Raw genomic sequence first — 26,125 nt, forward strand, 5'->3', positions numbered from 1 at the left:
TCCGTCCCTGGACTCTCTTTGTAATGCTGGGACTGTTCCACTGACCTCTGCCGTCTTCAACACTCAAGCAAGGCTGTTCAGATCACTCACCACTCAACAACGATACACTTTATATATCTCTATAACGCAAGGCTGCTGGGGTACATGGACTGAGCGTAAACTCTATATTGTGTGGGAAATAACTGATCCTGACTTGGAAATAATGGATTCGTACAGCCTTGCTTGAAAGTTAAAGACAGCGGAAGTCAGTGTACCAGTCCCAGCAGGCGTATTGAAATGTATGGCAGACTGACACAATGTAGAGATATATGTACAGGAATATGTCACAGTACATCAAGAAACTTTAATATCAGATCACTCCACTAAAACAGCTGGATGACAGTGTTAGGTGAGGGCTGGGTGAGGGTTTGGTCACAGGGCTGGTTTAGGGTTTGGTCACAGGGCTGGGTGACAGTGATGGTTCTGGGTAACTGGGATATGTCTGCCACTACATAGAGTGGGCCCTGAATGCCTGTAGCTGAGTCTGTGTGTGTGTGCATTTGGCAGAGGATGTGTGTGATAGAAGGCAGAGGGAGACAATGTGAGACGGCAAGAGAGTGCAATGTAAATGTTGCCATGCCAATAAAGCCCTTCAATTGACAGAGGAGACAGAGTCCCATCCTACTAAGTGTCTCTGACAGGTAGCCCAAGGCCCTTCCATGCCCCCCCCCCCCCCCCACCACCACACTCCAATCACTAGATGGACAGTGGGTCTCTGGGGGGGACAGACCCTTCCTTGTGAGAAGGCAGAACCATCTACTGGCCTTTCTGTTACAGTGACCTACGCGAGGTAGTATCCCCCCCAACCCCCCACCTCACCCCTCTGTTTAGCCTGAGTCAACTGGAAACGATTTAGGATTGTCTTCTGTCTTCTGCCCTCTCTCCCCGGAGGATCTTATGCTCTTAGCAATTTTTTTTCTCTCTCTCCTTGCCCTCTGAAATGATGTCCTCTACTGTGGAATGATTGTGTGTGCTTGTGTTTCCATGAAAACCATTCATTCTTTATAGACCCATTTTGCCCATATCATTCATTTACAAAATGTACACTTTTGAGATCAGAAAGTGCATTTGCTATTTATAACATGAATGCCATATGATGTGTTTGTTAGCTGTTTATTTAATCGATGTGTCTCTCTTCCCCCCAGCATACAGTGTATAGCCTACAGAACATTCTGGATGACTTATGTTTCTTTTCAAGCTGTTTTACTGGTAGTGTGGTCAGTAGCCTCAGAAAACATTGAGGTATGCGTTTCTGTATAACAAAGAAGTAGATATGATAAACGTAGTGTACCTTATTGGTCACAACACACTATTATTCTGGATCTTGTGTAAATCCTACCTGATCTGTGATCAGTAATCCCTTTATTAATAATCCATCCAGTTGAACCATTGATCAGCTGACGTGTGGTGGAACATTGACGTTTCCATGGCGATATGTCTACCTCAGTGACATGGGAACATGTGAATCAACAAAAGAGACGACTGATAACGTTGACATGACTAATCTATTTTCTGATTTCTTCCCTCCTCCCTCCCTCCTGCCTTCCTTCCTTCATTTCCTTCCTTCCTTTAACTTTCTTTCTGTGCTCATTTTTGTAAGTGTCTCTCTTGGCTTTGAGTGGCCCGGAAATGTTCCTTCCTCTTTCTCTGGCTCTCTCTCTTTCTCTCATTCTCTTTTCACCCCACTCCTCCTCCTCCTCCTCCTCCTCTTTTTTGTGTATGAGATAAGTGTCTATGTGGAGAAGTGTGTTTTTATAAATCATGTTTTAGCCAAGGCCTCCCAGATACCAGCTGTATAAACGAAAGTCATGAATAAACACAAACGATACGTACGTGTTAATCCTTAACTCTTCTTTTTGCATTGATGGGTCATGAATATATTCAGCTGAATCAAAGCAAAGCTGAAGTCTCCAATAGAGCATCATGGGAAACAGCGTCTGTAGACAGGATGAATCTAAGTACACTGCTGTGGCGATACACATGCAAATATGATGGGGAGTGTGCGTGTGTGCGTGCGTGTGTGTGTGTGTGTGTGTGTGAGGATTTGGGCATCGTGCAGCAGGATGTTGTCCCTGATTAGCCCTTTAGGATTCTAAATTTTGATTCACCGTCGTCATGACAACCTGCATACAATATAGCCCCTCTGAATCCCAGCCCACTGGCTTTTTTTCTCTTTTATTTGCTCTCTTTTACTTTCTTATTTTCTTTCTCTCTTTGACTCTTTCTCTTGGTGCTCAAGGCTGAAGGAAACCCAGGGAGAGATACTGTGAGAGAGAGAGGAAGGAGAGGGAAAAAATGGGAATGAGAGAGTGAGAGACTTTCTTGTATCTCAGTACTCAATACCAGGCATTAATTCACAGCCTGTTCCATCCTCTCACTCACACATGCACGCACACACACACACACACACACACAAGGGCCTTTACCTTCCGCCATGATTGTAGAGGTGTTTTATCTTTCAGTTGCTGTAGGGCCAACTCAGCTGTGAGTCCAAGGCTCATTCTCAACAACATCGCTGGAACAAGGAAGGGACATGTCATACCCCATAAAAATATAACACACGTAGCTTCAGGTCAGCTCCATAGCCAAGTAGACACATTCCGCTCTATCTATCTAACAGTAGCTTAGTGGTTTAACAAGAGACCATAGACCACATCCAATCTGGTAGAGAAAGCTCTGTAATGGTTCAGGGTCTAGTGAAATGAACAAATAGAATACTGCATTCCGGAATGTTCCGCTCAAATCAGGCCTCTGCAAGCTCACTGGTTTGGCTATCATTGTCAACAGTGATTAGTGAAGCGTGCGGTAACATGAAGTGTCAGGTACCTCTTTAGCTGACATATATTTGGAAGGGAGCTAGCGTCCTGTGAGGCCAAAACACAGCCCAAATCGCATTACAACTTTGTACTTAGGTTCACCTGAGATCATACCGTGGTAACAGTTGAACATCCAACCGCATCGTCCCACCAACATATTTTCTAGTTCCGGTATATCCCCGAAATGGCATCCTATTACCTGCAAAGTTCAATAACTCTGTCCGGAGATCCTGGCAAGCTGTTCACTTGGCGGGGAATAGAGTGCCGTTTTGGGACCACCCCCTAGGACGTGTCACATCCACGCTGGTACCTGGGAAGTGTCCGTGTTCTTGTCGTGTTAAAACCTTGTGTTTGAGTTGAACCCCTTTGCTGCTCAGGACAAGAGGGAGGATGGCTATGTGTATGTGTTAATGGTAAACAACTCTTCCAGACATACGAGATACCGGAGCCAAACCGGTGATGGTCTATATCCCTGGAGGCTCCTACATGGAGGGGACCGGCAATATGATCGACGGGAGTGTCCTGGCCAGCTACGGAAACGTCATCGTGATCACACTCAACTACCGCGTCGGAGTGCTAGGTAAGGGACGCCGCCCGTTTTCCCCCTTCACACGCTCCAGCTCTGCCCGCTCCGCCATTTCCCCCACGCGCAGCGGAGGTTGTTTGACGTCTTATGTAAACTTTGCCCGGGTGATTTACGGCCTTTCTTGGTTGTTTATCCGGGGGGGCGTTCATGAGGGGCAGATGTTGCTGATGGGCGTACATTAACATGTAAAGGGGTTCGATGTTGTGGGCCTGCTGTTCTATACCATTCTTGCTGCTCCTATACAAAGAGGAGCAGTTATTGGGGCCAATGTGAGTGTGTTTTCTGTTGAAGGGTGAGCAATAAATGAAGAAATTATTGTAATGAGAGTGGGAAAAAGACTTGATGGGATGGGCGTGATGCCAGAGATGATTGAGGGAGAGAGAGGGGGAGAGAGGGAGGGAGAGAGAGGGAGGCAGAGAGGGTGGGTGGGGATGTATGGGAAAGAGAGATAGCAGGAGGAGAGAGAGAGAGAAAGGGAAGGGGACTGAGAGGTTGAGCATAAGAATAGGAGCTAGAGAGCAGGTGGATGTAAGTGATTGAGAGAAACCGAGGGAGGAAAGAGCAAAAGAAGAGGTGAGAGAGAGAGAGAGAGACTCTAATTAGGTAAATAGAATGTCAGAAAGCGGAGAGACTTGTTGAGGAGGAGAAAGGAAGAAGCAGAAAGAGAGCCAGGCAGATGGAGATGGACCGAAGCGAAGAGAGAAGTGAGAGATGTAAAGAAGCAGACTGAGTTTGGGCTAGATGGAAGCAGAGTGGCTGCTCGTAGTGGACTGACTCACAACTGAATGTGTTCTGAGAGACACAGACCCAGCTCCATGGTAACCACTGCAGTCGTAGCAAACAGCAGTACAAAATGGAGTTTGTTAGCATACACACAAGCAGAGTTTTCTCTCAATCTCCATCTTGCGCGCATGTGTGGAGGCTGGCATGCACAATGCATACGCACCCACCACACAGCATCAAAGCGATGTCCATACCTGTCTCTTTTTATTTTCACTTTGATCAAACAATCTTCCAGGCTCTTCTGTTTTGAATACCACAACACTACAAATGCTTTGCCAATATTCCAACTCAGGAATCATATTTGCGGTTGTGTGTTGGTCAATAGATATTGGTATAGATGTGTTTTTTGTCATGCAATTATTTGCTCTGTCTTGTTGTTTGTGTTTAAATAAGTCCCTGGTGTCATGGAGTATAGAGCTGGGGAGAAATAGATTGGTTTAGACTTAGGTATTGAGTGAAGACACACACACGTACACACAAATGCACACACACCTCTGAATATGGTGGTTATTGAGCTGGATTGCATAGCTAAATCACAAAGGCACTGCTAGATTCATCTGAAGGCCTTGTGTTGATAAAAGAGAGAGGGTTCTATTGATTTGGTCATCAGCCTTGCTTTCCCTGAGTGTTCTCTGGCCTTTTGTGACTCTTTTTTTTTTGGAATGGAGATCTGAACACTCTGCCTTGGGGCGTTAAAACAAAACCTAAAAGTAAAGTATTTGTTTCTATTCAGTGTACGACTGCGAGTGTAAGAATTTGGTTGTATCGTTGCGTTCGTCTCACTGTTCTAAATTGATGAAACAATTTGTTGCACAGCCCTCTACTCCAATTATCAGTGAGTTGTTTGTTATCTTATCTGGCTATCTCGTTTGCTAAAATGCTATACTCTTCCCATGGGCACACACACACACACCGACACCCGACACCAACACACACACACACACACACATCACTGGGCTCCCATGGTGATAAGACTAACAACCTTTACAGCCAAGTAAAGGTAGAGATGCATCTGGCGTGATAATGTCCGATCCTTCATGCTGTTCCGCTCTGCCAATCTCTCTGTGTAATCTGATATTAAACTGTTATTACTGACTCTCGCATAAACCAAATAAAAACCTGAGAAGCGTACGGTAGAAATCAAACTCCTACGGTGCAATTAATGATAAGCTGGCTGTGGATTTTGAAACTGGTAAATACAAGAAGAGGAGTGCTTGGGAAAAAATGTACCAAACAAGTATACATCCAATGTACGATTACGTGTAAATGTGGGGCTACATCTGTGTCTTAGAGGTGGGATTACTGTGCCATAGGCCAGAAGGTACCGGACAGCACTGTAAAGACTGGATTATGTTGCGGAAGTGCTGCATAATGTGCAGGATTAAGTTGAGTATGCTCTGTGTTATTGGCGTCATCAGACCACATGGATGGTGTAGAAGCTATACTGTAGTGCTGAATATCTAGGCGATGTGATGTCGCCGTGACAGACGGTCTAGATCATAGAGACTTAATATAAATAGGACAACCGGCCTTGGTTCGTTTGTAAAAACCGGTGAATCCATATGAGCAAAAAGATTACTAGATCACATGAAATAAGATCTCTTATTTCGATTTGTACTCTATTTTTACTTCATTTATTAATAGAATGACACCAAAGACAGCATTACATACAGCACCTTATTGGGTATGAACTGTTCCCATCACTACTGTAGATGTATAGTTGGCCACTGGATTGGATCTCAAACAGACACTTCATTCTTAAGGACCCAGAAAACTGCCAATTTGACCGTGTTGAAAAACAATTCTCTACAAGGTGTCTAAAGGGCATGTCAGGCAACAAAGCTGATTTCGGATAATGACCTAGTGTTGATTTTGGTAAAGGTCTGTGTCTGGCTTAGTATAAACACAGGTGTAATGTGGAGGAAGCATTTTCACACCCTACGGTCTAAACACAAAGATAATCCATATGCTATTAATGGAGGAACTCGAAAATCAACTGTACTGCTGCTGTTAGCTGTATGGGCTGTCTGTACACTGTCAGAATTTTCATGCTTGCTTCTAAAAATCTGAGCTGAAGTAGGCTACTGCACCTAGCTATTAGCAAGCCAGCTAATTGTGTTAGCCAGCACTAACTACAAAAGTTAATAGTTGACACTAAACACATGGGAAATGCTTCACTGCTGACATAAATTGCTTAGCTTAATTAATTAATCTTGCCGCTGAGGACATGCTGCCCCTAAATTAAGAGCAACTGCTTTAGGAATCAGTCTGTAGACCTACAGTTTTCTCTGCAATGATACTTTTGATCAGTGGTGAACAGTAGTAGCAATTACAGATGTTTGCTGTTATGATAGTAGAACTGGCTGTCATTACATTACATTGTCAAACTTCCTGAATTATAAATACATTACACAAAACACTTTAGCTACATGTAAAATGGCACATGAATGTTTACTGATGTTTCTTTTTTTCTTTTGGGTGGGTGGTTGAATGTCAACCTGTTTTAATCCACATAAGCATGCTATTTTGCAAGGAATGGGTTAAATATTGATATTTGGGACTCGGACAGTATAAACACGACCAAATTCTTTTCACAGCAATAACTGCAATACTCTTACATATCTGAAAGGGGTTTAAAGAAAGAAATAAAGGTGAAATAAATAGATAAATAATGAATGAAGCTTTACATCCTGTACTTGACCATGTCCTCACCTCTAACAATTGACTCAGAATACCAGTCCTCACCTTGGCTTTTGGCAGGAGTCTGAGCCTTTGTTAATTTTTAATGCATTTCGAAACAGTAATTAAGTCTTTCCCCATAGGAGGGGGAAATGGACATGCTCTGGAGAGCCAGTGACTAATTATAGGAGTAAAGAGCAGTGATACAAGATACTCCCATCTGACTGACACTCATTACATTCATTAAGGAGACAAAGCAACTTAGGATGAAGAAAACACACACACACACATTTAATAAGGACAAATCCATACATGGACACATACACCCAAACACACAGACTGGTTTGAGAAGGAGACAAGATTGACCTTTAAAACAAACTACAGTAGGATCTTTGTGTTTGGTCTTCGATTGTCCCAATGGCATGGACACCTAGATGTCCTGTGACACTACGCTATAGGACCACCGCGGTTTCCCACTTAGCTTCCCCGTTAGTAATGCAATAGTCCTCAACCACTAATTGATTCTCCTATATAGTTTATCCACGTCTGACACTTTGAGATGCCGTACGAAAGGGAAAGATAGGAAGGTTTCCCAACCACCGCCTCGGCAGGTCTGAGGAGCAGTTGCTAAAGACATAATGACTGTTACAGTATTGTAGGACCGAGTGAAAAGGGAGAGATGATTAGAACTATCAGGAAGACACAGAGTGGACCTTATTGGACTGAAAGCAGTGGCGACTTAATTTGCCGAGGCTTTTCACAAGGCAGTGTTTCTCCAGGTCTGACTAGGCATTGGAGCTTCCTCTTTTCAGCGAGGTAGAATGGGACTTGAGCCATTCCAACTCAAACAATGCATGAAAGAGAGCCTGAATGTTCTGTCATTGAAATATTCAGTGGGCCAACTGCAAGTACACTGTTCTGCAGTACAACCAATTCAATTCTGTTTGTGACGAAATATTATAATGTAAGAGACCAAAAAAGGGATTTCGGAAATGCAGTGCATAACAATATATCGCGGAAACCCTCTACACTGCTCAAACATGACTGCCCTGAACCACACACCCCAAGCCCCCACTCCTGTCACTCAAGTAGGCAGTGCATCCTTCATCCAATATGTTCCTCAGCTTGCTGTCAATTCATGCTCCACTCAACAGATTTCCAAAAAACATGAGCTGTGCTGCTTTCTAAATGCTTCAAAACTTGAATCCACATGTTTTCTCTGGCACGTTATTTGTTTTGTGTTTTGCCTTCTGGGAAAAAAATAGTTATTTAATCTTTATGCGGGCTTGTGCTTAAAATGATGTTCATTGTACGGCAGCTAGCTGGTCTGAACCTCATTTTGAGCCTCATGGTTTGGGCATCATAGCACAGACCTGACTGACTGATCGGATGGTCTTGATTGTGACACCATGCAGTGGCCTACACCAGCTCTTAAGCAATATGGACATGATCATTATTGTAACCTTAGAGTATGTTATTACAACCTCGTCGTGCTAATTCAGAGGCCTGACTGCAATCTGCCCATTCTGCAACTATTTGATTGATCAAGCTTTGTTTATGGCGGTTTCCTCCTCGGTTCCACACCGAAATAAATGGACAAATAATTCCATTATGCTATTGTCTAAATTAAATTAACTGGGCTGAATATTCAGATGGTAATGTAAGTCAGAAGTTGTTCATTGTATTATTAATGCCTTTCTCTGATGGCCCAATAAATGGTGGGGGGCGGGGGGGGGGGCGTAATGGTGATGGTGGCGGTTGAGGTGGAGACCTGCGTTAGTGTGTGAGCTGAGCTACATAGCTTGCCATGCCTGTTGTCTGCTTTATATTCACTATCTTGTCTAAATTATTCCCTCATCCCTTAAAGCTGCCTAATTAAAAGTGTTCATTTTATTTCATTAATATTGTTTTATTTATTTATTTCTCCATTTTCAGTTGGAGTGGTACAGCGTCGGCTTTGAATCTAAATTACTTTTTGCTTCTGCCAGTATTCAAATGAAGGGGGGTCCTGCTTCTATCCTTGAGGGGGAAAGAGATGGAAAGTTCCAATCAGTGTTCTCTCTTCTCCCCTTTTCTCCCTCTCATCCGTTTGGAACAAAATTATGTTTAACTCTCCAGTACTTGGTGCTATGTGGATAATATAATAAACAGCACAAACTGTGTTAACATATTTAAGGAGCCAATCCAGTGCATTCATTTTTACATGTATGTGTTTAAGGTAGTTAATAGAAGCAGCAGGAATTGTCTCATCTCACGGGTGACAACACACATTCCTTTCAAAGTACTTATTTATAGATGGAATTGATCTACCATCAGCCCGTATCTATCCGTATGTATTGCCCGGTCTTGCTGTGACTTGACCTTGTATCCAAATGTTTGTTGTATAGTCTTGTGTATCAGTAGGTCATATTGTGTGGAACATGTGGTGCCATTCGAGCTCAAGGATAATAGTTGTGTATGTAATCCCCCAAGGCTATGAGGCCTTCAACTATTTCTGTCTGTTGTAGCTTGAATGGTTGGGTGAACAGCACAGTGGGCTACTGACAGGACAATAAGCCTGTCCGGGTCACTTCGGCCCATGGTACAATGGAACGGGGCAGTTTGAAGTATTTGCGCAGGAAACGGGTGAAACCGCTTGGGAAATGATTATCAGTCCAATCGTAAATATAATAAAAAGCACGGAACCTCTACTTTAGATAATAACAGTGGCGGTGAACTTTAGTTCAGTTAGTTCCACTGCTGTATAATCAAAATGAAAGCTGAGGTAGATGGAAATAGACAGTAAAATTTGATCTAATAAATGTTAGCAGCTTGGTATTGTGTTTGTGTTATATGTGGGTGGCATCTTCCAGTGGTGTCTGACAGTAGTAAAATTGTCAGTTCAGGTTATTTCCGATTTCAATGTGTTACAAACAAATGTTTTTTGTCTAGGGCAGTTCAGGTTATTTCAGTGTATTGTACTCTCGTCCCGGATTGTTCAGGTTTTTTCAGTGTTTGGTGGTGTCAGATATGATTGTTCAGGTCATTTCAATGTTTGGTCCTCTCACCTATCATTGTTCATGGTATCAGTTTGGTGCTGTCGGCTATGTTGGTTCAGGTCGTTTCAGTGTTTGGTACTGTCGGGATGGCTGTTCAGGTATTTCATTGTTGGGTACTGTCGGGATGGCGGTTCAGGTCATTTTAGTGTTTGGTGCTGTCGGGATGGCGGTTCAGGTCATTTTAGTGTTTGGTGCTGTCGGGATGGCGGTTCAGGTCATTTTAGTGTTTGGTGCTGTCGGGATGGCGGTTCAGGTCATTTTAGTGTTTGGTGCTGTCAGCTATGATTGTTCATGGTATATCAGTGTTTGGTAATGTCGGCTATGTAGGTTCAGATCATTTTAGTGTTTGGTGCTTTCGGGATGGCGGTTAAGGTCATTTCAGTGTTTGGTGCTGTCGGGATGGTGGCTCAGGTCATTTCCGTGTCTGGTACTGTCAGCTATGGCGGTTCTTGGTTATTCCACGTATACGGTACTGTTTTTCTATGGCAGCTCAGGTAATTTCAGAGCAAATCCTAGTGTTGAAAGTATACAATCATCTAAATATGGCCATTGAAAGCACTGGAGGCAGCAAGCGCAGTGCAGATTATTCACTGAAAGGTCACGTTAATATGAACACAGAGAGAGAATTGCAAGGCGGGTGCATCCACCAACCCGGCCTATGACTGGTTATGTGAGCTCAGAATTCAGAAAGCATCCGTTCCTACAGCCACATTGGCCCTGTGAACTGACAATGTGCCCCCTGTCTATCTGTCTGTTTTGTTTTACCATTCTTTAACAGGAAGTCAACACTGAGACCAAGGGTTTAATTTCCAGGTGAGACCTGTGTAGAGAATACATAGCAGTACAACATACGCAATAAAATACACAACAATGAATACATATTTGACCACACAAAGACACACACCCTAACACAGTCATAAAAGACAGTCCCCATGAAGTAATTTGAAATACCCAATGCGCACATATTCTTCTTACTTAAAGATATTTTAGATGTCATTCCATAAATGGCAAAAATATATCTAAATCAGGGTTTCATTCAATCAATATGAATTAAATCGATTGCATTCGTTTTAACAGATATCCAGCCTGAAAGCCCAAAGTGCAAGCAATATGATGTTAATGCACAGTGGCTAGAAAATCTTCAGAGAAAGGTTGAAAAGAGGAAGAAACCTAAAGAGGAGCTGCGCTCTGGTGATGCCCAGTATCCATGTCTTTTGGTTACTGTAACTCTGACATAGCGGAGGTTTGTGCAATAGGGCTTTATAACCAAAATTGTGCAATTTGTTAATCTATGAGATTAAGATGGCCAGCCTATATTCTGATATACAGTAGGATGAAATAATGTATGCTGAATTTGTTGCACATAATAAAGTGAAGTGCACTATGATAAACTAGCATCTAATGGCTTCAGTGTATTGGCAGCTGCATTCATATAGATGATATCAGCATAATCTAATACCGGAATGAATGTCGACTCAATGATTTGTTTTCTATTCAACGAGGCATGACCTATTCCTATAAATGAAGCAAAATGGAATCATTTAAGGGATATTTCCCTTAAATTATCATAAATGTACCACTGGCACGTCATTGAGTCATACAAATGGTCATGGATGGACCCAACAAAAACCCACAGAAATTAGCTTGAAAACATCCCCAGAAGAATCTCTACATCTCATGTCTTTGTGGGCTAAATATCCACTTATCAATAATGAAAGCACCATAGTGAGCACAAAGCTGTATTAGTTGAACTGTGTGTACCTAATGTTTTGCCCTTGTTTTGGACACGAGAGATAGTGGACATTGACATGACTGTAGAGCCTACAAAGACGTGAGATTGGTGTAGTTTGTCGGTGGATTTGGTTTGGAGCCCATTTTGGAATTTTTGGGTTGAGTCCCTCCACTACCAGTAATACAGCAAGTGACTTATCCAGCCGAAGAAGCAAAATAATTAAACTTCAACCAAAACAAAGAATGATAAACCAATAAAAGTGGAAAACTAGGCCTTACCTGCTAAAACTGCATTTGATATAAATGTATGGAAAGAGCTATTTTCAACCCAGATACCTAGATATAAGTACTATCCATCATACAAAAAAAGTCAACGAAAACATAAATGCATGCTGTGGAAGACAATTTCTATTCCATTTTACCTAAATTAAATGCTGATTACAAATCGTTGAGTTTTTAAACCCGGTTCAATGGTTTAGGCTGATAGAGGAATGTCTGATTGATTTAAATCGTGTCGAAGGGCTTCTGTAAAAAGGACTGCACAGTATTTCCTCCTACACATACAGTATAATTAATAACATAATTTAAACCTCTAGTAGCAGTGGACTTTGTGCTACGACCATGTTGGAAACCAGACTAATGGACGCTTACACGCTGATTTGGATCTAGAAAGGATGTAAGATTTACTTTCAGTTAATTGACTAATACTGCTCTGATAGTTTTATCTGGGCACCGTCTGGAGTAAGAACAGGTCACCGGGAGTATTCAGAGATACTTATACCCTGATCAATCACTTCTAAAGCTAGTTTCCAGTTCAGGTTATATGGATGGTTTCATTTGTGTTCCACTGTTTTAGGCAGTCGATCAGACAGTGTTGATGGGGATATGGCTGATATAAGCCCTTATTAGGCTGTGTGCTAAACAACCACGTGCTGTTTCCCCAGATGGTCTTGCTATTATGAAGATGCTAGGAATTGCAGAGAGCATACTCTGTTACAGTCAAATGTTAATGGTCTCATGTTTCTTCATTCCAGATGGCAAAACCCAAGATAAGGACACCTTGTGTTGCATTCATGTATTTAGCCACTGTGTTTTTCGAAGAGATGTGGCCATCCCTTGGAAATATACATCACAATCATTACTAAGTGGATTCTCAGTTTGGTCTTGTTGAAACATTTATTTATCTAATGTACCACAAACATTAGCTGCCGCAGTCAAGTTTTTTCAGCTATCAATATTTAGCTAAACGTATGCATGATTTACGATTCAAACTCTTGAACCAAGGAATTCTAAAAAGAAAGTGAAAGTTAATATAAAGAGAAAGGGGAAGGGAATTCTCTGTCTCCTGCTATCAGGGCATACACAGCATAGAACGAGATTTACTTGTTTTAATTGGCATTAGGATGAAGTCATAAAAAAATGACAGAGAACTAATACTGGTGGTAATCTTATTAGGTAACACTTTGTTTTGAGACTGTTTCTGTAGATGCTCTACAGATTATCTTCTGACTATCAGTAACATTTTAACTTGCTATCTACTAACCGGAACCTTTATTCTAACCTGAACATTAACCCCTATTCTAAAACCTTATTCTAAACCTATCGCTAACCTTAGTAAGCAGTTGGTTATCAACAGATGGTTTGCTGAAAGTTTGGAGATTATATTAGTATCTATAGAACATCTACAGATAGAAATTGAGACTCTCAAAATAATCTGGAAACTCTTATTAGCTCCTGGAGTTACCAATTGAAATTATCGTTTTTTGCTGTAGGCTAACTGCCACTGCATTTGAAGACCTGAATTTGAGGACACTTGTTTATCTACTCACCGAACAGGATATGAGTTTTCCCATTGTATAGACTGGGACAGTGACGAATGTATAGTACATATTGGTTGTACCATTTAAAAATGACAGTGCTCAATAGACCTATAAATTACAACATATGTTATACCTAGTTTCACTGAAAGTATTGGGGATAGGGTTAATATGAATAATATAAATGAATGTATTGTCCAAATTAAGTTCATTGTATATCCATATGCAATTACAGCCTGAAGTCTGGGACCCACTGGGCATCTTCTGTGCTGCCAGGTCTGTACTGCAGCCATCCTCAGTTGTTCTTCATTTTGAGGTTATTTTTGGGAAAATCTCATCTTCTGCAATGAAAAGCATTTTTCGTTTGGTTTTGAATCAGGAGATTGACTTGGCCAGTCAAGAACTTTATACCGTTTGGCCCTGAAAAACTCCCTAACTGCTTTTTGCAGTATGTGTGGGTTCAGTGTCTTGCTGAATTAAACGAGTTCAGAGGCATTTGCTTGTACTTTAGCCGACAAGATGTTTCTGTTCAGTTCAGAATTCATCCTGCTGCCATCATCAGTTACATCATCAATGAAGACCAGTGAGTCCCCATAGCAGTGATTCATGCCAAAGACATAACAGCCTTTCCACCATATTTCGCAAAGGAGGTGGTATGCCAGTTTGGTTTTTTTCTCCACACTTTCCTCTTGCCATCACTCTGGTACTTGTTAATCTTTGTCTAAACTTTCCGCTAAACAATTTTCCAAACCTACAGGCTCTCGAAGAACTATGACCAGCCTAGTAGTGTTTTCTCGTGTGCCTTGACTGTGGACTCTATTCTGAATGACACCCATGGATGGTCTGGCCAGACGTTATACAGGGAATGAGATTTGGTGGAAACGTCACTAAAGTGAATTGGGTGAAGTTTCGACCTTGAAGTGCTATGAATCAAGAACAAGATGATTAACTCAAGTGTGTGAATCTGCTGTATTCTCTCTAGGGGCCAACTCTGACCATGACTGGACAGTGGTAGTGGTTCTTTTGACTGTTAATGGTAAGATATATTCAACTTGAATGAGAAACATAGCTGTATTTGTTGATAGTTAAGTGCCAGATGCATTGAGGACAAGCTTGAACCCAACAGCTTCATACTGAAAGTATTTTATATTTTCAAGTGCACCGAATAACATGCGTCATTCTGAACAATTAACTTCTTGTGACATGGCACGCGACATCTACGTAGTAATTAAGAAAGAAATGAAGCAAAAATAATAACAAAATCTACATAACAATGCTGACCAGAAGCAATTTAAAATAATGTAGAAATGGGAATATGGAGAGAACGAATAGAAATCTTATCATGGCCTTCTTTTAGACACTGTCTGAGACATTGTCAGTGTTTGCATTCAATGTGACAGTTCATCCAGCCTATAAAGAACTGGGAAACATAGATTATGATTGGAAATAATCTCCTTTCCTTGTGTTGAGGTATTTCCTTCCTGAAAAGCATTAATCCTGCTGCTCAAGGTTTTGCCACAGCAGTTTTGTTGACCCCAGCGTTTTACTGATGTCATTATGTAAGACAAGCATGTGCCGTTGGTAAATAGAACAGTGCCTACTGAACAGTAAGTAAAGGTTTCTCCTTTGAACCTTGCAAACACTTGTTCCTTTGTGCCAATCTACCTTTTCAGAGAACAGCGATTTTGGTCTTTGTTCAGCACAGAGAAACGGTAAACGTACTTTAAAAAGACATGAAAGACCACTCAGTCTGAAATTCACTTGCTTTCATCTGGGTCAAGGGTCTCATCATATGCATAAAAGAAACAATGGTTGAAATGAATACAATGCTAGTGAAGGGAAAACATAGAACCTCTTATACATGTTTTGTTCTGGTTGAGAGCTTTGTTGTTGTTGGTTGTTGGACCTCGAAACATTGAGGATCCTTCTTTTTCTTCAGTACATTTTATGTGTCGTTTAACAGAGACAGTGTGGACAGGTAGCGGAGACATTTTTTTAAAAAAAAAAAAGAGCTGCAGGCAGGATTTGAACCCATACTACAGCAGTACCTGTGCACCAGTGGCAGGAGACTGGACCCCTGCCCTGGACCACCCCAGGCACCTTCAGAATGCTTCTTGTCATAAATCCAGACCGGGGTTAATTACATTTAAAGATTTTAGATCAAAGCAAAATCAAAGTATTTAGATTACCTTTATTTCGAAGAACAAGCAGTTGAAAATTGGAATATATTTGATTGATTGTTTTATGATTTCTTGAAATAATATTGTTTGAATATATTTTATAAATATATTCTTAACTTTTTCAGCATGTATTGAAAAATGTATACTGTAGGTCTTATTGCATGTACTATATACAATTACAGTGTTGTCCCCGAATCTTAAGATGAATGCACAAACTACAAGTCTCTCTGAATAAGAGCATCTGCTAAATGACTAAAATGTCAAATGTAAATGTCTCATTTAGCATTTTAATCTCAAAACGCAGTTCCTTACAACTGTGTCTCATAAAAGAGGACAAGATATCATGTTACATTTCAAAAGCGTTAGGGTTTCAAAAAGCTTGCCTGACACTAAGAAACAATCTGGCCTGAAGATACGCCCTCTAATGCTGAAAGCTGTGGAGGATGCTGGGACTGTTAGGTTCAGTACTGAGCAGCAACTCTTCACTGCTGTGTGGGACTGTGTTCATTTCAACATTAAAGAGGATCAGTATTTTGTGGTATAAGATATGGGGGGAATTTCTTTATTGTAGATTTTCACCTGCTAGATTATTGGTTTATCAAATTAGTGCAGGAGTTATTGCCCCTTTAAGTCACCTTCTGAAACGTCTAGGATATTCCAGAAAGGGAAACATCCTCAATGTTTTTATTTCTATGAGTAAGAATTGGAATACTACATTTAAGTAATGGTTTTGGATTGGTATTTGAATATACTCCTGCACAACCACATGTATGATTAACATCATATCAGAAAACACAAAATATGTTTTTGGGCTATGGGTCAGAATGATTTAGCACTATTGGCTCAGGGGTTCCATCTCACAACCTTTCTTTAAGATCTTCAAACCGCTAGGCTAGCTGCCACCTCCCCAGGTATTACATGCAGAAGTCTAGTACACAAGATTTATATTATGCTGGTAAGTCATTTTTTCAGTAATAACATGAAGCAGCAGATTTTCCATTCTCACCTCCCTGAAATAAAAAAAGTGATTTCCAAAATACCACTACACATGGCTCACTTCCACCTTTTACTTGTCTCATTCTGTTATCTCTTCAAGTGGTCTTAAGCTCTGAGTGCGTCAGGTTTAGAGTGCACTACTTTTGAGAAGGTCCCATAGGGCTGAGGTCCATAGTCCATGGCTCTGGTCAAAAGTAGTGAATGTATGTGATTGATTGCCATATGGAACACCAAGCAAGCTATTCCAATATAACAAAGTATTATGCATGGAGGCATGTATTAGCAATGTGACCATTAAGCTGTTATTCTTTGACCTGGTGTTTTACAGCTAGAAGACTTAACTGGCCTAATGAAATGAACAAGCTTTATGGCCAGAAGATGTTTGTAATAATCAACAAAACTAATAGAGGAGAAAGTGTAGAGTTGAAATAAATCTAACAGTGGATAGACTTTGATTTGGGGGACAAAACAGAGGAGAGAAGGGTAGAAGGGAAGTACTTAAAGAATTATGCTTTTATTAATGTGTTTTTTTCCTTGGAAATGCCATGTTTAAGTTGAACCATTATTTAGAAGAATTATGAATGAGCAACTATTGGCAATAGGCTTTGCTGCTTTACGACAGCTCACTTCCTGTAGCAAAGCGTAAATCTAACATATAAAAACCTAGGCCAGTGAGCGTGCTAAGCTACAGAATACTAATCCCCAGCAGGAAATCAAACAGGTGGAGGCCAGGGTGGCGGTGGTACCAAAAGCGAATGCATGCTAGCTTAGCAGCAGCGACAGCTGCTGACTGTGTGAGTTGATCAGGTCAGCTACACAGATCGACTAATTAAGCAGGCTCTGAACAAACATCCGATTGGCCCATTCTCAGCTGATGTGCCGGCTTATGCGGCTTGTTCACGTTCCCTTCCTGAACTGTCTTCGCTGAATATATTGATTCAGGAACCAGGATCCAACGATGTGAATGATTCTAGGGAGAGTAATGCCGCCTTTGTCTTGGGCATGACGGCTGGTGTTGTACCAGGCTCCACGCCCTCGGGCCAAGATTTGTATTTCCTGAAGTCCTTTAAAACTTTCTTCTATTCCCAACATGTATTGAGCGTGTTGTTTGTGTTGTCTAAGAGATCTGTCTGCCATGATTCATTGCCTGTGTGCTTTGTTTTGCTTTTTTGCTGTTGCTTTCTGCTCTGAGTAAGGCAGTTCAGATAGGCTGTTCTTAATAGCTGCTTTATTTTTTTATTTTTTTATTTCTTTGTCCTTGAGGGATTTTTTAACGTCAGAAGTACGCAGTACACAGGAAACGACACATGCAGTCACACATCAGTCCTACTCCTCCTTCTTCTCCTCCTCCTAAGGGCTACACACACACACACACACACACACACACAGTGACTCTGCACACTTTATCCTCCTCCTCAGCCCCAGAAGGACATAGGTAAAAGGAAACACTTTTGAAGAGGAAAAATTGAGCGTCAATATTTGATGATTTAGATTTGTTTTCCCCTTTTCCCTGGTGTGCATCTCTTCTGTTTTTCTCTGGTGTCTGTGTGAGGAAGGGATGAGGAAGGGATGAGGAAGGGATGAGGAAGGGATGAACAGTGAAGTGAGAGAGAAAAAGAGGGAAAGGTATTTTCATGGCCGTCATTCATCCCCCAAAATCAAATGATTTTGATGGGTCAGGGGTTTCCCATGATTTGGGAAAAGCGTTTTATAAATCCCAGAAATGTTTAGCATTTTTAAAATCCCCGAAATGGCATTCTTACAACAATCTAGAGCCCTAATCATTGTCACTAACGTATGTAGTAGAGACAGTGTACAGGTTAATGTGTGTACTTTTTGATGATGTTTAAAATTCTTACCAAGAAGAAGAGATCTCAGTGATGTTGAAAGAGGGCTTATGACTGGGGCATGTTTGGCAGGGTCTTCTACAGCAGTATTACGATCTCTGTCACCAGAGTTCACTCCAGTTAAAGAAGTATCTATAATTTTAGGAGCAAATTATGTTTTTTTTTATATTTTAATATTTAAATGTCGTCGCATTCCTCCAAAACAGTTCAGAACCCTTGTAGAATCTATATCAAGGTGAATTTGTGTTATAATGTTTGCTTGTGGTGATCTGTTGGCTGAAGATACCATGAACTCATTATTAACAAACCGAGCGTAATTGGAAACTCTTAGAAATTAAACTCTTCGAGTTTAATTTCTTTTCTCCTATTTACACAACCAAGGATTACAGCTGCAAGCCTTATATTCATCCTGTGTGAATGGGACATGTTTTGATGAATAAATATTTGTGAAGAATTGACATCAATGCCAAAAAAGTGTTTTATTTTGGCATTTACCTCCACATTGGCTGGGCACGCTGAGCTACCTATACCATAAAATAGTATGAAGATTGGCTGATTTCTCGAAGAAAAAAAGTCAAGCAGCACCCCCCCCCACCCCCCCCCCACCCCCGGCGATATAACCACCATGGCTGTACAGTCTTGTCAAGGCATTAATCATGACGCACCGTAGTGTGAGATAGACATTGAGATACGGCGAGAGAGACATAGAGATATGGTGAGAGAGACATAAAGATATGGTGAGAGAGACATAGAGATACGGCGAGAGAGACATAGAGATATGGTGAGAGAGACATAGAGATATGGTGAGAGAGACATAGAGATATGGTGAGAGAGACATAAAGATACGGCGAGAGAGACATAGAGATACGGCGAGAGAGACATAGAGATACGGCGAGAGAGACATAGAGATACGGCGAGAGAGACATAGAGATACGGCGAGAGAGACATAGAGATACGGTGAGAGAGAGATGGAGATCGAGACCGAATGGAGAGAAACCCGGAGAGAGAAAGACTAAAAAGAGACAGAAGCCAAGGTCAGCAGTCCTTGTGTGTGTGAGTGTGTAGGAGGCTGCCTCCCTCCCTCGATCTGCTCTGCCACCACCATATCTGTACAATGCTGCAGATGAGCCGGGTGGGTGGACTGGAGGAGAGGGGGGAGGGTGCTAAGAAGAAACAAGAGGCAGGAGAGGGCCGGATGCGAACGGACGTGTTGGAGAACAGAGGGAGGGAGTGGATTGTCTAAACGGAGACCAGGTAACAAGTGAAGAGGTCAGAGATGGTGTGGAGGAACGGCAGGCGCGTTAAGGGGGCTGGGGGGGTTGAGGTAGGTGGTTTATAAGATATGTTGAATGTGTACGCTGAGAGGGATAGAGTCTCAAGGTGAGAGGGCTACTACAGGGTAGAGCAAGGGGGCACTCATATAGGGAAGTGATGTTGGTTTGATGTCTACGAGCGGGAGTGGGGCAGGATGAGACGAGGCGAGGCTGAAGACTCTGATGAGGTTGGGCGTCCAGAGCTGGCACGGGAGAGCTAGCGGGTGTGAAAGTGGGTGTCCGTTTTGACGGGCCGTAAGAGCAACATTTGGGATTGCAGGAAAAGCGCTGAGTAGGAGCCTGGTTATTATTCACACAAAGAGAGGGTTAGAAAAGACGCCTGTCTGCCCATACACGTGATTTAGCGGCGAGAGAAGCTATTTGGTTGTCCAAGATGTCGACCCATCATTGTACCTATCATTTAAAGCACAAAAAGAAGTAGCTAGCCTCTGAGGACACATGCGATGAATTACAAGCGACGTTATGCAGATACAGGTAGTACTGATCCACTGTTGGAGACAAAATATTAGAGATATGTCCGTACTCCCTTCTGCAGGATGCTTGTTTCTCTGGGCTCCTACTGAATAGAAATGGGTTGTTGGGTATGTCTGATATATCTTTAAAGGGAAAATCAAGGCATTTTGGGATTAAAGTGTAATAACCACATTATTTTGATTATAATGCGACAAGAAGACATTCTGCTGCTCATTTCTGGGTTGATTCTTCACACAACTATCACAGAAACTATCTTCACACAACTATACAGTGAACTCCGAAAGTATGTAGGCAGAGACAATTTTAGACCCACAGACATCACCATGACCCTTAAACATAACCAGACACTGCGTATTTTCCCCAGGGATGCTCTGCTAGGCCTGTACTGCAGCAATATTACCTTCCTGCTTGTTTCTAGAACTTTGTGCCTTCAGTCTTTTATTCGGCATGTGAACGTTTCATCAGTTGTAGTCAGTCTGTTGGTATACTTTTGATCAAGGACAGTTCCTTTTTTTTCTCCACACTTCCCTTTTTCCATGACTCTGGTACTGGTTAACATTTAACTCATCCGTCCACTCTGTTTCAGAACACTACAGGTTCCTTTAAGTCCTTATCAAAGTGCAACCTTACCGTTCTGTTCTTGAGGCTTATTTGCTGTGTGCCTATCCTGAGACATTTACTGTTCCACCGATGACACTCTTTGACACACTTACTGTATGGTTCCCTCATGTTGAGTGTTCCCGGTCTGTTGGACTATCATCCATTAGAGTGGTCTTACTATGTCTGATTTCTCTGCATCATGACATCTAGGTTGACTGGCATTCACATGTCTTTGGTCCTTATGTTGTCAGCCACCAGCAACAGACTTCAAATGCAAAGTCTAGAATCAAGACGAGACCTTGACATTTCTCTTGTGGATGCACTAACGATGCAAACACCCCTGACTACTAAGAAACAGCCGTGAAGCCAATTTTCCAAATACTTTAAATACTGCAAAAAGGGGGGACAATGTGCTTGCTAAATTGGTAATCCAAAATGAATGCTGATAGTCTACAACTTAACCCCATAGTACATTTGTAATTTCTAATTTAAAGTATTGAATTACAGAGCCAACAAAACGACTTAATGTGAAATATGTGAGTTCACTGAATGTAGGTGGAAGGCCAGCTTGGATAACAGTGATCGATGTACTTCAAGCACAAGGCTATTTTTTGAAATATGACAGTGAAAAATGTTTTGGCACCTCAATTCTTCCACACTGTCTCAGAAAAAAAAGTATATTTCAAAATTGTCTGCTCAGTTTACGAACTTCTGCACCAATCAGAACTTCTGTAAATTCTGCATACATAACCCTTGGAATTAAGATCTGTGATATAAAGTTTCTAGACTGGGACAGATTGTAACAAATAGGCAGACATAAATGTATTGTAAACTTGATTGGAATAACCCACCTGATTATTTGATCTCTCCTTGTTACAGTTTGTGATTATGATCCAAGACAGCTGGTATACCTTCAACAAGCTTTGGAAACCACAGGTGTAGTGAATAAAAGAATGCTGGGCCCATTTCAAATCTGAGTGTAAGATTTATACGTTTTTCATAGTTTTTTTTTTTCCCAATTGTACTTCAACTAATTACATTTCGCTTATATTTTGAGTGTCGTATAAAGATCCATTTTTTTTTTACATAGGCTTCTCATCTATTCCAAGGGTGTCAATACTTGCAAGGGACTGCATTTTCTCAGAAAATATGTTTCAGACTAGGAAATAAAATTCAGCATTATGTATATTCAGAATATAGATTGTTTTATTAAAACTCAACTTTGAATGAATAATATAGGTTGATCAAATCAAATCACCACATTTTACAGTATTTTGACAAATTGTTTATAGGCTATGAAATGTCATGTATGGATTCAGAATGTGCAAATGTGGAAATGCAGTGCTTAAAGTACATTTTCAAACCTATTTCACATTTGGTTTGTCAGTGCACTTGGTACACATCACATACACTTTTAGGATGATTTGGTTTTATGTGACATGATTTATTGAAAGTTTGAAACTAAAATGTATTAATTACATTTGTATTCACCCCTTTTAGCTGGTACCTGGTGGAAACAAGGCACCATATATGCACTTATAGGACTTAAAAAATGGAGGATTATTTGATTTGATGGATTTAGAATTGGCTGTATCAATGTCTCTGTGATTGAGTGGAAAATTACCAGCACGTTCCCCAGGTTCTCCCCTTTCAATGAATGTATTCCACGCATTTGTGTGATGTTCGATGTGTACGATTCGATATGTGCAGACATTTTAGTGTTATTGGTCTTGTTAGGGCAGCACACCTCCACCAAGACAGCTAGTGATCCATTCTGGTAATGCGTTCACCGTTATGTTTTATATCGCTTTGTTCGCAACATTCTGTTAAACACAGTAAAAGAAAAAGGTGAGACCAGCACAAACATAATGGAATCAGGCAACGCATACTGACATGACAAAATTCAATCACACACCACGATTTGTTTGGATTAACTGTCAAAGGTCTGTCCAGTTCCTTGGGGAGCATAATTGGACAAAGATCTTCAAGCCATGCCACACCTTTTCAAAAGAGGTTTGTGCTCTGTCTGGGCCTATCAATGACATTTTCCTTTGTATTTCAATGTATTTGTATTCCTTAGCCCAGGGCTGCCCAACCCTGTTCCCGGAGATCCACCGTCCTGCAGGTTTTCTCTTCAACCCCATTTGTGACTATGCCGATTAAGCTTTTCATCCAGCTAATTATTGAATCAGGTGTGCTAAATTAGAGTTGGAGAAAACCTACAGGACATTAGATTTCCAGGAACAGGGTTGGGCAGCCCTGCCTTAGTCACTACACTGTAATTGTGGTTGTGTGCTTTGGGTCTTCCTGATGCATCACAGTTTCCTTCAGAGAGTTAAAGTTGGGTATTTGACTGAAATATCCCTGGTAAGAGCTTAGATATTGAAGAATCTACAGATATTCCTTTGACCGGGCACATAATTGCTAAGTCACTCTGGATAAGAGTGTCTGCTAAGTAACCACCAACCTAAAATGTCCTAGCCAACTATTGGGTAACTTTATTCAATGAAAAAAGTCAAAAAGTATCTCTGCCTGATATATGCCCCAAGCTAGTTAGTCAGTGGTTTCATATCTTGGAATGAAGCAAGGCTGTGAATAATAAACATGTAAATATATTCTGTCACTGTTTCCATTTCAAAGGTGCTAAGTTACGTGGTATCAGTGAACACCAAAGCCAGCGTACCATTTCTCATCTAACAACATCTCAAAGTGTTACATTGGACTCCTGCAGTACACTGTTCAATTTGCTGTGCAGTCCTCCGGCTACCTACAACTACCAGATTAGCCTGGTGAGGTGTCATGGGTGTGTCCTGGGAGTGTCGTGAAATGGAATGAAACACCCATCAATATCCTGTCTTTTTGGAAACCACCCCAAGACCGTACCCTCTAGACACCCAGAGAAAAGGTGGTAATACTGCTAAAATGACACAAGCCTATCAGAAGTCTCCCCATGTCACCACTAAACAATCCCTCTCAGATTAAATGGGCAGTCTGAAACTTATTTTAACAGTTCAGTTTAACAGCTTGTTTTAACTGGCACCCTGGCTAGATTTCCAATCTAGCGCTTGTTTTGTCGCGGCCACATAATCATCCTGACTTCCGATTGGCTCATCCATCTCATCTACCCTGAACGAAAACAATTTATATGTAAAGTACTATAGACACTAGATTTTTTTAATCAATAATGTATGGAAGTCATTCTGGATCCAAGTGTCAGCGAAACGAATAAGGTGAAAACGTAAACATTTAGGATTCAACGAAATTAAGCTCCTCTCCTTGTTTCCTCCAGTTTTCACCTCCTCATCAAAGTACATTGGGGCTGTGAAGATTGTTAGGATTCATACACTCTTTGTTTGCTGATTTGTCGTCTTTGTGCCTGTCTGTAATTTTAATATCGTAACTTCATTTGTGAAGATGTAAGAAAATCATATTTTAATGAACATCAAATCAATGTCTAAATGTTGACTCTGATTTCACAGGTGTGTCCCTTTATTCATTTAAAGACCCATTCCCACTGAACATTAAGATTTTAAAGTCATGCAGTTAAGCTGTGGAAGTGATCCAAATAACACCTTTTTTAAGGGCACTGACTTTTGACCAGGGCTCATAGTGAGATCAGACATCAAATACTCAACAGTTTTGTACATATTTCATCTGGGGCTTGGGTTAGAATTACTTGGGAAAATAAGAGGAGGGCTTTGTGACTTCAAGGCAGAAAAACCTAGTACTTAGAAATATCAGGTGAGAGGGAGTGAGAGAGGAGGCTGTCTAGCTTCCAGCCGAGGCTCTGTCTGTCCACATGTTTGTGTGTGTCTCTCCTTCAGAGTGGGAGTGTATTCTCAGAATGAGAATGCCATTCTCCGGTGGATAATATACGAGGGGGAAACGCGTTGACTTATCCTAGAATGTCTCGATGGAACGTTCATGGCTTCAGGTGTTCACTGACATTCTCTCTGTGCAGCTGTCTGTCAAACAGGCCATACACACAGAGACAGACACACACAGACAGACACACACACACAGATACACACACGCAGACAGAGACACTCAGTCCTCAGGAGGTCCGTTTGCTGTTATGTTGGTTTTCCCTGTAGCACCAACGCTGCACTTAAACGTGTTCCTGCCACCAACATTCATGCAGTTTCCTTTCTAACAGTTCTTTTCTAGGAAACTGGATAAAATGGAGGCTCGGTCCTCCCCGTATGTCCGTGAATTATCAAACAGACATATACAATGCACTGCATTACGAAGAGCCGGATCAGATAATAACCACTGACGCCAGCACCGCAGCTCCTGCCTGGCAGTTCAGACTGATCTCTTCCTCCGCTCCGTCGTTCGCTACATGTTTCAGTCTGAGACTCTTTTCATTGCTGGTGTTTAGGTGCCCAAAATGAAGGGTGTTATCATGTCTAACCACTCAGAGAAACAGAGCCAAAGATTAATTCTCTAAATGGCACTTTATAAACAGATTTTCTATCTTGGACCAAACCAGCTGCATTTGGGACCAATCCGATTGTTTAATTGTTTTTGCGACTTGAGGGATCTTTTTATACCCTGACTCATGGCGGAGGGAAAAAACTAATGTATGTGGGTCAAGGATGTGCACTGGACATGACCTGAGCACAACAATTTACAAAAGAGCTGGTGTCGTTCTCTGATAACGTTGGCTCAAAGGCCGTTCATGTGAGCGCAGATTGAGGATATGGAAAGTGAGAAGCAGAGGTATCTATGGCAAACCCTGCTCAAGATTTTAAAGCCAATGTTCATCACATCCTAAAGAAGCCAACAGTGTGCCATTAGCTCAGTAACCTACTGTGTTCTGCATATCACTGCCCACTGCATTCAGATAAAACAACAGACAAATTTTACATAGCTTTTTGTAGCCAAGTAATTTTCATCTATAATTTTATAAATCTGTAAAATATATTCAGTCTCCCTCTGAATCAGGGTCATCTACCTGCTAACTGTGCTGCGTCTTTCTGACTGGGCCACCACACACTGATAATGTCACTGATTTTCCAACAGCAAATGCATGAAGGAGCATATGTCATATTAAATGACAAAAAAATAGGCATATTCCCATTTGAAATGTCATGGTATATATATATATATATATATATATATATATGCAGCTCTGGAAAAAGTTGAGACCACTGCATCTTGTTCTCTCCTTTCCAAAAAAGTTGAAAAGGAAGGTTTTGAGTG

General features: G+C 41.3%; 1 protein-coding gene and 1 long non-coding RNA gene across 6 annotated transcripts in view; one reads left to right on the forward strand and one right to left on the reverse strand.

Moving 5' to 3' along the window:
* nlgn3a (neuroligin 3a) overlaps window positions 1-26,125 on the forward strand; it is a 143,338-nt gene that overhangs the window by 16,114 nt on the left and 101,099 nt on the right. For 3 of the 4 annotated variants that reach the window (XM_010896481.5, XM_010896490.5, XM_010896499.5), the window contains one exon: window positions 3,286-3,435. The exons of the other annotated variant lie outside the window; for it this stretch is intronic. In XM_010896481.5, the coding sequence (XP_010894783.2) occupies window positions 3,286-3,435 (150 nt within the window). The remainder of the gene's footprint in view (window positions 1-3,285; window positions 3,436-26,125) is intronic. 4 annotated transcript variants of the gene reach the window in all.
* Window positions 2,212-3,189, reverse strand: LOC117594403. Of its 2 annotated transcripts, none has more exons than XR_004575700.1 (3): window positions 3,055-3,189; window positions 2,466-2,554; window positions 2,212-2,303 (listed from the first exon to the last, which is right to left on the reverse strand). It is a non-coding gene; the product is annotated as an uncharacterized LOC117594403 (long non-coding RNA). The 2 variants fall into 2 exon arrangements; XR_004575701.1 differs by having other exon boundaries at window positions 2,970-3,189.

Source organism: Esox lucius, chromosome 4, assembly GCF_011004845.1.
Source record: "Esox lucius isolate fEsoLuc1 chromosome 4, fEsoLuc1.pri, whole genome shotgun sequence".
Classification (NCBI taxonomy): Eukaryota; Metazoa; Chordata; class Actinopteri; order Esociformes; family Esocidae; genus Esox; species Esox lucius.